Source organism: Phacochoerus africanus, chromosome 8, assembly GCF_016906955.1.
Source record: "Phacochoerus africanus isolate WHEZ1 chromosome 8, ROS_Pafr_v1, whole genome shotgun sequence".
Classification (NCBI taxonomy): Eukaryota; Metazoa; Chordata; class Mammalia; order Artiodactyla; family Suidae; genus Phacochoerus; species Phacochoerus africanus.
The window spans coordinates 105,703,057-105,715,868 of record NC_062551.1 but is presented as its reverse complement, the minus strand read 5'-3'; the positions used below and the strand labels follow the sequence as shown (position 1 = coordinate 105,715,868).

The 12,812-nt window shown below is 39.9% G+C and overlaps 1 protein-coding gene across 2 annotated transcripts in view; it reads left to right on the top strand.

Annotated features, from left to right (window-relative positions):
• The window catches only part of ROCK1 (Rho associated coiled-coil containing protein kinase 1), a 147,982-nt gene extending 143,677 nt beyond the window's left edge, over positions 1 to 4,305 (top strand). For both annotated transcript variants that reach the window (XM_047793875.1, XM_047793876.1), the window contains exons 32-33: positions 477 to 684; positions 2,817 to 4,305. In XM_047793875.1, the coding sequence (XP_047649831.1) occupies positions 477 to 684; positions 2,817 to 2,820 (212 nt within the window). In that variant the 3' untranslated portion in view covers positions 2,821 to 4,305. The remainder of the gene's footprint in view (positions 1 to 476; positions 685 to 2,816) is intronic.
• The last annotated feature ends 8,507 nt before the right edge of the window (positions 4,306 to 12,812 follow it).

Below are 12,812 nucleotides of genomic sequence, written 5' to 3'. Positions count from 1 at the left end.
CTAAAAAGTAAAAAAAAAAAAAGAAAAAAATAATTATAAGTTGGAAAGAGGGGCTATCGATGAGTTTTACTGTATTTCCCCCTTAAGTTTTGACCTCCACCTTGGTTTTGTTTGTTTGTTTTGTCTGGTTTTCAGTGCCTGGACCAGTGTGCCCTATCATAGACCAGATGTCTTCTAGTTTAGCAGAGGCAACCTAAGGATATAGAATATAGGCTAAAGCTATTTTAAGATTTTAAGAAAACTTGTGTTCTAAAGATGCATTTATTTGTTTCACTTCTGCAGTTTTTTTGGATTTCTGATTTTACTTTATTTTTTTACTATTTTATGGCTAATGTTTTTAAATTTTCTGACTTAATGGAACTAAGAAAAGGTATTGTCCAAGCCTAATTAAGCATAGTAAATTGTAAGAAAAATTTGATAGGGCTCTTTGAGGTATTATATGATTTTAATTGTAGTCTTTTTTTTCCTTAAAATAGTAAGTTATGATGTAACATCAGCAAGAGATATGCTGCTCTTAGCATGTTCTCAGGATGAACAAAAAAAATGGGTAACTCATTTAGTAAAGAAGATCCCTAAGAATCCACCATCTAGTTTTGTTCGTGCATCCCCTCGAACACTTTCTACAAGATCCACTGCAAATCAGTCTTTCCGAAAAGTGGTCAAAAATACATCTGGAAAAACTAGGTAAGGATTGAAATGTTAACCTTTTTAATAGTATGTGATTGGATAATATCTATTAAAATCTGAAGCCTATTTCTTCTTTTCCCCATAAAGGGGCATCATTTGTGCTTAGGTATTTATATATGACTTGAAATGACTTTACAAATTATTTTACTGATTCCTGTTAGAAGCTAAGAAAATTTATAAATGTATTAATTTTTTTCCGTATCAAGTTTGTTGTCATTGATTGTGATATACTTGGTACCTACTTAGCTCTTAATGTTTTAAACAACTGTGGCTTACCTCTTTTTAATGTAAATAGAAAACTTTGCTCATCTTGGAGTTCCCGTCGTGGCTCAGTGGTTAACAACCTCGACCAGCATCCATGAGAATTCAGGTTCCATCCCTGGCCTTGCTCAGTAGGTTAAGGAGCCGGCATTGCTGTGAGCTGTGGTGTAGGTCACAGATGCAGCTCTTATCCTTTGTTGCTGTGGCCGTGGTGTAGGGCAGTGGCTACAGCTCCAATTGTACACCTAGCCTGGGAACCTCCATATATGACGGGTGTGGCTCTAAAAAGACAAAACAAAAAACAAAAAAACACTACTTTGCTCATCTTATTTTGAACTGTGCTGGCATACATTTTTTTTTTTAAACCAAAATTATTTGGTATTATCAGTGTTACAAGTAAAGTCCTCAATTAAGTACCCTTTTTTTCTTTTGAGGGGGGAGAGGGAAGGGTAGTTTAACTGGTTTTGATGGAATTTTTTTTGAAAGTACTTATATGCTAAAATAAGCAATTGCAGGGCATAATTAAACCCTTTCTTGAGGAGTGGTTTTGATATCTCATTCTCATTAAGTTCTCATTTAACACATGAAAAGCTTGCAGAAATTAAGCAACTTGCATAAGATCATACAGCTAATTAGTGGCTTAGTCAGGTTGAACTCCTCTTTTTTTTTTTTTTTTTTTTTTTTGCTTTTTGGGGCTGCATCCGAGGCATATTGGAGGTTCCCAGGCTAGGGGTGGAATCAGAGCTACATCTGCTGGCCAGCCACAGCAGTGCCAGATCCTTAATCCACTGAGTGAGGCCAGGGATCGAACCTACAACCGCATGGTTCCTAGTCAGATTCGTTTCTGCTATGCCCCAGCAGAAACTCCTGGAACGCATTTTTTTTCATCCATTTCTAAAGCCTATGTTTTTTTTCCTATACCAAATACCAGCTTTCCCCAGAGTGTAATCCCTACATCAAGAGGATCATTTGAATATGGAAACTGAGACCCAACATTGATTTACCACTCTGCTAATGTCACCCAGGTTTTCCAAGAAAGCTTAAAACCATATTTAATTTATCCTGTTTCTTCTTTGCTTATTATCTGATTCTTCGAAATGAGTCATATCCATTCTGTAGAGTCCTGGGTCATTGCTCTCCTGTATAGGATAAAAGCTGAATCTAAAATACTTAAAATTGGGAGTTCCCATTGTGGCGCAGTGGTTAATGAATCCGACTAGGAAGCATGAGTTGCAGGTTCGATCCCTGGCCTCACTCAGTGGATTAAGGATCTGGCAGTGCTGTGGCTATGGCGTAGGCCAGAAGCTGTATCTCCGATTAGACCCCTAGCTTGGGAGCCTTAATATGCCTCGGGTGCGGCCCTAAAAAGCAAAAAAAAAAAAAAAAAAAAACCTTAAAATTGGAGCTCCCATTGTGGTTCACTGTTATGAAACCAGCTAGTATCCACGAGGATATGAGTTCGATCCCTGGCCTCACTCCATGGGTTAAGGATCCAGTGTTGCCATGGGCTGTGGTGTAGGTCACAGACGTGGCTCGGATCTGGCTTTGCTGTAGCTGTGGTGAAGGCTAGCCGCTGATTTGACTCCTAGCCTGGGAACTTCCGTATGCCACAGGTACAGCCCTATAAAAAGAGGAAAAAATAAATAAAATTGTTTTAGAGCTTTGTGGGGGAAAAAATGTGTTTGAAACAAAGTAGAAGCAAAAAGGAGATAATAGTGTATTTTTCTTTTTTCCTGTTTTCCAAATGTTGTGTATTAGTTAATTATTATTTATATGTACCTTTCCTTCCAGTTTTTATTTTTTGTATTTTTATACTGAATGTATTTCTTCATTTTTTTTTCCTTTTTTTTTTTTTTTTCTCTCAACAGTTAATTGTGTGACCTAGTGCCTTGTGGAATTGTGTGAGATGCTACCTGATAAACCAGGCGTCTTGAACCATGCAGAGCAGACAGGCTGTTCCTTTGACACAAATATCACAGGCTTCAGGGTTAAGATTGCTGTTATTCTGTCTTTGCTTTGGCACAAAAAGCACACTGAGGGTTGTTGTGTTTTGTTTTGTTTTTTTCCTTTATTGCGGGTTTGCCTACAGGTAGATTAGATTAATTATTACTATGTAATGCAAGTACAATTGAGGGAAAGCTTAGCTAGATATATTTTTTTAAAAAGGTGCTGCCTTTTTGAATTTCTAAGAAAACGCCTTTCAATCATGATAGAACCCAGTTTTCCTCATACGAATGAGAGGAAGAGACTTTCACTTTCAAGTGGAATGGCCGTCACTATCAAGATCAGCTCATGGAAGGAGTAAAGAAAATATCTCAAAATGAGACAACTGAAATTTTTTTTTTAATAACTTCAGTTTTTGTGCTCTTGCAAGACTATACAAAACTATTTTAAGAAAGCAGTGAGGGCACTTGACTTCAGTGCCCTTACTGTAGAATTTAAAAGCCTTACTGTTGATTGCCCATGGTGGACTTAATGGAAAATAAATATTTACATTATGCTTTACAAAATACTGTATGTGTTTCAGCAAGTTTGTAGATTGGGGAATGGGAGAAGGAAAAAAAAAATTACATTTAATCTATGCATTTTTGCCAAGCCATATTGAGTTATTTTACTACTAGAGACATTAGGAACTAACTGTACAAAAGAACCAAGTTTAAAAGCATTTTGTGGGGTACATCATTTCTGTAATTGTATAATGTGTTTCTTTGTGGTTTTTAAGTGATAAAGACATTAAGTTAACAAACATATAAGAAATGTATGCACTGTTTGAAATGTAAATTATTCTTAGAACACTTTTGATGGGAGTTGCATTGCCCTTTTAGTGCCTTAATTTGAGAGAATTATTTTACTGCCATGACTAAATATAGAAATTTGAAAAAACGTATTTTCAAAAAATTATGTCAGTGGGTTTTTCATTGATAATTGGTTTAATTTAAAATATTTAGAAGTTTGTCGGACTTTCATAATTTGAATACAATCTTTGTATCAAACTACCTGGTAAAATAATGAATGACTTTATAGAACTCTGCAAAATATGTTGAAGGTTGCACCTATGTAAAAGAAAATTATGGCAATACATCTGTGATGTTTTCCAGTTAACATAGGAATTACCAGATAAATACTGTTAAACTCTTGTCCAATACCAAGAGTTGATTCATGTGTAGGCAGTATGATTTATTGTTTATTTTTTTAACCAAATACCTCCTCAGTAATTTATAATGGCTTTGCAGTAATGTGTATCAGATAAGAAGCACTGGAAAACTGATTCGTCTCTAGGATGATATGCATGTTTCAAGTGGTATTAAAAGCCGCACTGATGGATATGTAATAATAAACATATCTGTTATTAATATGCTAACGACTCTGTGCTCATTTAATGAGAAATAAAAGTAATTTATGGATGGATACCTTTAATATGACTGCTATGGTGTTTTCTCATGGCTTAGATGAATAGAAACCATGCTATAAATTAGTCCCTGACTGTATACAAATGTTTGTTAAATTTCTAGATTAAAGTGAACTTTATTTACTTATTTATTTATTTTTTTGTCCTTTTAGGGCTGCACCATGGCATATGGAGGTTCCCAGGCTAGGGCTCTAATCAGAGCTGTAGCCGCCAGCCTACACCACAGCCACAGCAATGCCAGATCTGAGGCGCATCTGCCACCTACAACACAGATCACAGCAATGCCGGATCCTTAACCCACTGAGCAAGGCCAGGGATCAAACCTGCAACCTCATGGTTCCTAGTCGGATTCATTCTCGCTGTGCCACGATGGGAACTCCCTAAAGTGAACTTTTAAAAGATAAAACCTGGTTTGTGCTCTCAAACAAGAGTGGCTACAGTTGAAAAGAAAAGTTGGCTAATGTCTCCATTGGGAAACAGTTCTCCATGGGTCTCTCGCATTTCTCACAGCTTGAGAGCAGAGGCTTTGATAGCCTTTGTTCCACACTATCTTTTTCCAAGGAGATCTGTATAGTGAACACCTTTGGAAGATGTCTTGTTTCCCTCAAGAAGGAGGCAGGTTTGTTTGCTATTGTATAATAAGGAACAACAGCTCTCTTCATGGCAAAAGTTGGCAGGTTTGCCTGAGCTAATTATAAAAGATTCAGGTACTCTAAACTTTGGGTTCCTCTGCTGCAGTGCTAACCCACTGCATGCTCAGCACCCACCTGGACCACTCTGCTTTGCCCCTGGGGAACTTGGAGGACAGTGATTGGAGACATGAAGTTCACGCTGCTTGCTGTGCTGTTAGTATGAAGTTATTGTCTCTGATCCAGGATCTGTGAAACTGGCAGGCTAACTTGCAAGTAGGGTGAAAACTCAGTCCCTTCACAGTCCTGGGCAGTGTCCTTACTACCTTCTCAGACCCATCACCATGACCCTAATATCTTACAGTGTAATGTATTAGAATCCAGTAAAATGCAGAGAACTTGCTTGAGCAAGAGAGGACCTCCCCACCCTCCCACACCTACAGCATGCAGATGTTTCCAGGCCAGGGATTAACCAGAGACAGCAGTGACAGCATTGGATCCTTAACCCACTGAGCTACCTGGGAATTTCCACATTATTTTGATTACTGTAGCTTTGTAGTATTGTCTGAAGTCTGGGAGTAGTTATGCCTCCTACTTTGCTTGTTTTCCTTAGGATTGCTTTGGCAATTCTGGTCTTTTATGATTCCATTTAAGTTTTGGATTATTCTATTTCTGTGAAAAATGTCATGGGGGAGTTCCTGTGGTGGTGCAGGAGGTTAAGGAGCTGGCATTGTCTCTGCAGCAGCTTGGTTCACTACTGACGTGTGGGTTTGATCCCTGGCCCAGCACAATGGGTTAAGGATTGAGCTTGCTGCAGGTGTGGCATAGGTCACAGCTGTAGCTTGGATTTGGTACCTGACATGGGAACTTCCTTTTTTATTATTATTCTTTTTTCTTTCTTTTTAGGGCCACGCCGGTGGTATGTGGAAGTTCCCAGGCTAGGGGTTGAATCAGAGCTGTAGCTGCTGGCCTACACCATAGCCACAGCCACAGCCACACTGGATCCGAACCACATCTGTCACATACACTACATCTTGCAGCAACACTGGATCCTTAACCCACTGAGCAAGCCTTGGAAACTCCAGGCCTGGGAACTACTGTATGCCTCAGGTGTGCCCCCCGCCTAAAAAGATCTGGTAATTTGACAGGGATACATTAAATCCGTAGATTGCTTTGGGTTTGTGTGGCCATTTTAACAGTATTCTTCCAACCTAGGAGCATGGGATATCTTTCCTTTTTTTTTTTTTTTTTTTTCCCCATCCTCTTTAATTTCTTTTATTAGTATTTTATAGTTCTGTGTATCTTTCACCTCCTTTGTCAGGTTTATTCATACGTTTTTATTGTTTTTTGGGGGGTGGGGGTTGGCCTTCCTGTGGCATGTGGAGTTCCCATGCCAAGAATCAGATGCAAGCTGCAGTCTCAACCCATGCTGCAGCTGCAGTAATGCAGGATCCTTAACTTACCGTGCTGGGCTAGGGATCAAGCCTGCGTCCCAGCACTCCCAATACACCACTGATCCTGTTGCACCACAGCAGGAATTCCTGGTGCAATTTTAAAAGGTATTTTTTTTAATATTTCCTTTCTGATATTTCACTTTTAGTGTTAAAAAATGCTACTGATTTCTGAATGTTAACCTTATATCCTGCTACTTGCTGAATTCATTTATCAGATAGAGCAGTTTTTTTGTGGAATCCTTAGGGTTTTCTATGTATAGTATCATGTCATCTGCATATAGTGACAGTTTTACCAAGAGAGAACTTTTTCTTTTTTTTTTAACAAAATGTTGAGTGTGGAATTGTTGAGAACTGACAGAGCTCTCAGGAATGACTTCAAATGCTATATTGCAAAGCCAGGTCAATCAAGAGACCTGCTTCTGTTTTAAGTTGAAGAAACCACTCAATCCCAAAACATGCCAACATGGAGAGGATCAGGAGAGTGTTGTGATCAGGAAGCTACACCACCGCTGATTCTCCACACCACATTAGATGCTCTGTACCATTCCTCTTGCCACTTACAAACTTTGTGTCTGAACAATAGGATCTCTGTCAACAATGCCTCAGAAAAATCATTGTCATGACCCTCTTTATCTACTGGCAGTAGCACACTCTCCACCTCACTTTGGCCTTTCTTATATAGGTGTATCTGTTCAACCAAAACTATCACATTCAGAATTCTAGCTGTAAGAAAGTCTGGGAAATGGAAATTCAGCCTTAACCCTACCCTTCCACCATTCCTAAAAGCTTGGGTTGAGGCCAGGGACTCCAGGTTAGAAAGGAAAATAGCCACTGTTGTTTTTCATAGGCTCAAAACAACCATGGGTCATGTCATTATTTGGGGTTTCAGCTTCAAATAACCTCTTCATCCTTCATTTAAAGAAATATCAGTAAGTAAAATAATTGAAACATGGCAATCAAATTCTTATTACTTGATAAAGTATGTTTTTTTAATATCACTAGAAATTTTGTAATGACTAAATTTAGTATTTACATAAGTTTCTTAATTCTTACCAGGTTGCTGGTTTGAGCTCTTTAAATTTTTTTTTTTTTGTCTTTTTTGTTGTTGTAGTTGTTGTTGTTGTTGCTGTTGCTATTTCTTGGACCGCTCCCGCGGCATATGGAGGTTCCCAGGCTAGGGGTCTAATCGGAGCTGTAGCCGCCGGCCTACGCCAGAGCCACAGCAACGCAGGATCTGAGCTGCGTCTGCAACCTACACCACAGCTCACGGCAACGCCGGATCGTTAACCCACTGAGCAAGGGCAGGGACCGAACCCGCAACCTCATGGTTCCTAGTCGGATTCATTAACCACTGCGCCACGACGGGAACTCCATGAGCTCTTTAATTTTTATCTTTAATTTTCTAACACTTCTGCAATTCTTTCTGCTCAGAAAGAAAACATAAGTTTCCTGGTGACTCAGCAGGTCAAGGATCCACTGGTGATACTGGGTTCGATTCCTGGCCTGGGAACTTCTGCATGCCATGGTCACAACCAAGAAAAGGAACAAATCATTGTGAACCAGTAACAATTTATCACAAACCTTTCTGTTAAAGTCTTCTTTTCTCAATATAAATTCAAATTCCTGCAAACAACTGATTGACTGCCCTCCTCTAGTTGATTCCAGCCATTCCAAAGTAAACTAGCCAGCCCAAAGAGTGTTTGCCCTTTAATGGTTGCCTAAGTGCTCGCTTTTGTCCAGTCAGCTGTACTGGGGGGCAGTGTCACATGGTCTGCATAAGACATTCTTCAGCAGAATTTGCAAGACAGGATTTTTTTTTTAGAATTTAAACTGATTCAAGTCTTTATGGGCTTGGAAAGGAGCATCATGGGTGAATAAAATATCCCTTGTTTATGTCCTCCTCAACAGCTATAATCTGGAATCCCATCCCCAGACCAAAGTGTCTTTGTGGGGACCTGTGGGAACCAGCGCCATAAGCAAAGGGCCCTGGCAGGTGTCTTGCCCTCCTGTATCTTAGGTAACAGGTGTACAGATCTGAGTTCCAGCTGTAGACCTTGCAGTGTGGCCTATAGACTGATTCCAACCACTCTCAGCTGTGATCCAAAAGCCTTTGAAAGACATTGTCTGAGCAATCACCCATGGATGAGAGTGCCTTTGTGAAAGTCCAGGTTTCCAGCAGAGACGTTCCAGCACACCATTGGAGTAAAAAAAAAGAAAAAAGAAAAAAGTTTGGATGCATTGAAGAGGGTAAGAGGAATGGTTTGACTATCGACATTAACCACTACTCCAAGGCAGTACAGCTGAAATCCAAGAAAGATCTTTCTCAGCCCGATAATTCTCCCATGGGGGAAAGCGAGAGCATGTGAGCAAGCACCCAGCTTCCCCAGCTGTGCAGGATGCTGCCAAAGAGGCTTGTTCCCTCTCACTCCATCCAGAGACTGAGTCATGAGCTGTGTGACTGGGGGACAGGAAGAGGCTGGGAGAGCAGTCAGAAAAGGACACTGCAAGGAAAATCGCAGGCCAATATCCTTGATGAGTGTGGATGCAAAAATTCTCAACAAAATATTCCCAAACCAAATTCAGCAGCACACTGAAAGATCATATACCCCTTATGGTTGCCAAGGGGGAAGGCAGGGAGTGGTAGAGGGAAGTAATTGGAAGTTTGAGATTAGCAAATGCAAACTAGTGTATATAGGATGGATAAACAACAAGGTCCTACTGTACAGCACAGGGAACTCTATCCAATATCCTGTGATAAATCATAATGGAACAGAATATGAAAAAGTATATATATGTATAACTGAGTCACTTCGTTGTACAGCAAAAATTAACACAATGTTATAGATCAACTATAATAAAACTTTTTTTAAAGGTCATATACCATGACCAAGGGGATGCTAAGATGATTCAACATATGCGAATCAGTGTGATACCCATATTAATAGGATGAAAGATAAGAATTATATGATTAACTCAATGAATTCAGAAAAAGCATTTACCAAACTTTCATGATAAAACTTCTCAACATGGAGTTCCCATTGTGGCTTAGAGGTAACGAACCCAACTAGTATCCATAAGGATGCGAGTTCAATCTCTGGCCTCATTCAGTGGGTTATGGATCCAGTATTGCTGTGAGCTGTGGTGGTATGTCGCAAACAGAGCTTGGATCCCACATTGCTGTGTCTGTGGTGTAGGCCAGCAGCTGCAGCTCCTACTCAACTCCTAGCCTCCTGGGAACCTCCATATGCCACAGGTGCACCCTAAAAAAAAAAAAGAAAAACCTCTCAACAAATTGGGTATAGAGGAAATGAAATCAGGATCTTGAAGACGCATCTGCACTCCCATGTTAATTGTAGCAGTAATCACAATAGCCAAGATATGGAAACAACCTATATACTGATGAATGGATAAATAAAATGGGTTTATAATACACAATGGAATGTTATTCAGCCATGGGAAAGGAGATCTTGCCATTTGTGACAAGGTAAACGGACCCTTTTATTTTCTTTTTGGTGGTGCACTTGGCACGTGGAATTTCCAGGGCCAGTGATTCTGCACCACAGCAGCAGACCAGGCTTCAGCAGTGACAATGCCTGAACTTTAACCCGCTGAGCCACCAGGAACTGCATAACATGGATGGACTTGAGGGTATTATGCTAAGTGAGATAAGTCAGACAAAGAAAGACAAATACTGGATGTTATCATGTATACATAGAATCTAAAAAAGCCGAGAAGCGGAGTACAGGGGTGGTTGCCAGGGGCTGAGGTGCTGAGAGGTGGAGAAAATGGAGAGATGTTGATCAGGGTGCAAACTTCCAGTTGTAAGATGAGTAATTCTGGGGATCTAATATACAGCATGTTGATTATTGTTAACAATATGGTGTTCTTTTTTCAATAAACTTTAGCATTTTTATTGAATTAAGTGGCTTCTACGACCACCACCCCCCCCAAGCCCCCAGAAGTCTCTAGTAAATAGTCCTTAAAAACTACCAGAAATGGGTGCATCAGATTAAGGATCTGGCCTTGTCACTGCAGCAGCTTGGGTTGCTGCTGTGGCCCAGGTTCAGTCCCTGGCCCAGTAACTTCCATCTAACACAGATGTGGCAAAAAAATAATAAAATCTATGAGAAATGGGGCAGGATTAGCATTGAGTTTTGGAAGTATATTAGCAATTCATAACAGAATCAGTTTCAAAGTAAATTTTTCTTTCTTTCTTTGGCCATACCTGCAACATGCAGAAGTTCCCCAGGACAGGGATCAAACCAATAACACAGCAGTGACAATGCCAGATCCTTAACCCACTGAGCCACCAGGGAACTCCTCAAGTAAATTCCTTGATGAATAAACTATAAGAGAAGGAATGATAGAAGCAATTGTATATCTGTATATAGGCTTTCACTTGGTGATGCTTAAACTGGAATCTAATCAAGCCTCTAGAACTAATTTTTTTTTGTCTTTTTTGTCTTGTTCTTGTTGTTGTTGTTGCTATTTCTTGGGCCGCTCCCGCGGCATATGGAGGTTCCCAGGCTAGGGGTTGAATTGGAGCTGGAGCCACCGGCCTACGCCAGAGCCACAGCAACGCGGGATCCGAGCCGCGTCTGCAACCTACACCACAGCTCACAGCGACGCCGGATCGTTAACCCACTGAGCAAGGGCAGGGACCGAACCCGCAACCTCATGGTTCCTAGTCGGATTCATTAACCACTGCGCCACGACGGGAACTCCTAGAACTAATTTCTTTTCTAAGAACTATGGTGGGGGAGTTCCCATCATGGTGCAGCAGAAACAAATCCAACTAGGAACTATGAGGTTGTGGGGTTGATCCCTGGCCTTGCCCAGTGGGTTAAGGATCTGGCATTGCCGTGAGCTGTGGTGTAGGTCACAGAATCGGCACAGATCCCGCGTTGCTGTGGCTGTGGTGTAGATCGGCAGCTGTAGCTCTGATTGGACCCCCAGCCTGGGAACCTCCATAGGCTCCAGGTGCAGCCCTAAAGGGCAAAAAAAAAAAAAAAAAAAAGAGAGAGAGAAAATAATTATGTGGGGTAGGGGAATGAAGGAAAACAAGTTAAATGATGCCGAAAAGAAGCAAATCAATGACTCTAGAAGATGGAACATTTTAGAGCAGGAAGAATTTACCTAGTTTTCTTAAAGTCAATGGCCTTAAAACAGAAGGGAAGGGAAAGGCGGGGCTGCTTTATTTTTTTAAAAACTTATGAGACATAACAACTCAACATAGTATATGGATCTCATTTAGGTCCTTATTCTAGAAAAAACAAAACAGACAGTAAAACAATAGCAATGAAAAAATTTTAAAGACATTTGTAGTTTTTAAATGTTTGAGTAATAGTCTAATATGGAGTTTGATTGTAGTCTCTATAATAGACAATTCCAAGAATTATTGTCATTTTGTTAAGTGTAATAATAACATTGTGGTTATATAAGAAAAAATAATCCGTATATTTTTAGAGATGCTTAATAGAGATGGGTAAACAAAGGGAAAAATGTAGACAAGGCAATTAGGCAAAATTTTAATTTTTGTTGACTGGATACTGGTAATATAGAGGTTCATTGTACTGTCCTCTACACAACTGGCATTATTATTTTATTCAAGGTGAATTTAATTTTATGAAAAAGTCCTTAAAAAACTTTACAGTGAGGTTGGGGAATTGTTCAAGGTTGAAGATTTGCAAGCATCTTACAAATGCAATGCATGATCCTGGATTGGATCCTAAACTAGAAAAAAAAAATGCTATAAAGGACATTTTGCACAATTTGAATAAGGTCTACAGATTAGGTAATAGCATTATTGTATAATAATGGAGGAATATCCTGATTTGATCATTGTTTTAAGGTCATGTGGGTAAGTGTCCTTGTTTTTAGGGAATACACACTAAAATTTCAGGACTACAGGAACATCAACTTTTCCTTTTTTTTTTTGGTCTTTTCTAGGCCTGCACCTGCTGCATATGGAGGTTCCTAGGCTAGGGGTCTAATCAGAGCTGCAGCCACCCGCCTATGCCAGAGCCACAGCAACGCCAGATCTGAGCCACGTCTTCGACCTACACCACAGCTCATGGCAATGCCGGGTCCTTAACCCACTAAGAGAAGCCAGGGATTGGCCCTGCAACCTCATGGTTCCTAGTCGGATTCATTAACCACTGAGCCATGATGGGAACTTTTTTGTTTTTGTCTCATATCTGCAACTTTCTAATGGTTCAAAAAAAAAATCACGAGTGTATTTAAATAGAGTAGATAGTAGATGATAGATAAAGCAGTGTGGCAAGGTGTTAACAATTGATGAATCTGAGTAATGGGTAAATAGAAGTTCTCTGTATTATTCTTGCAGATTTACTGTAAATTTGAAATTATTTC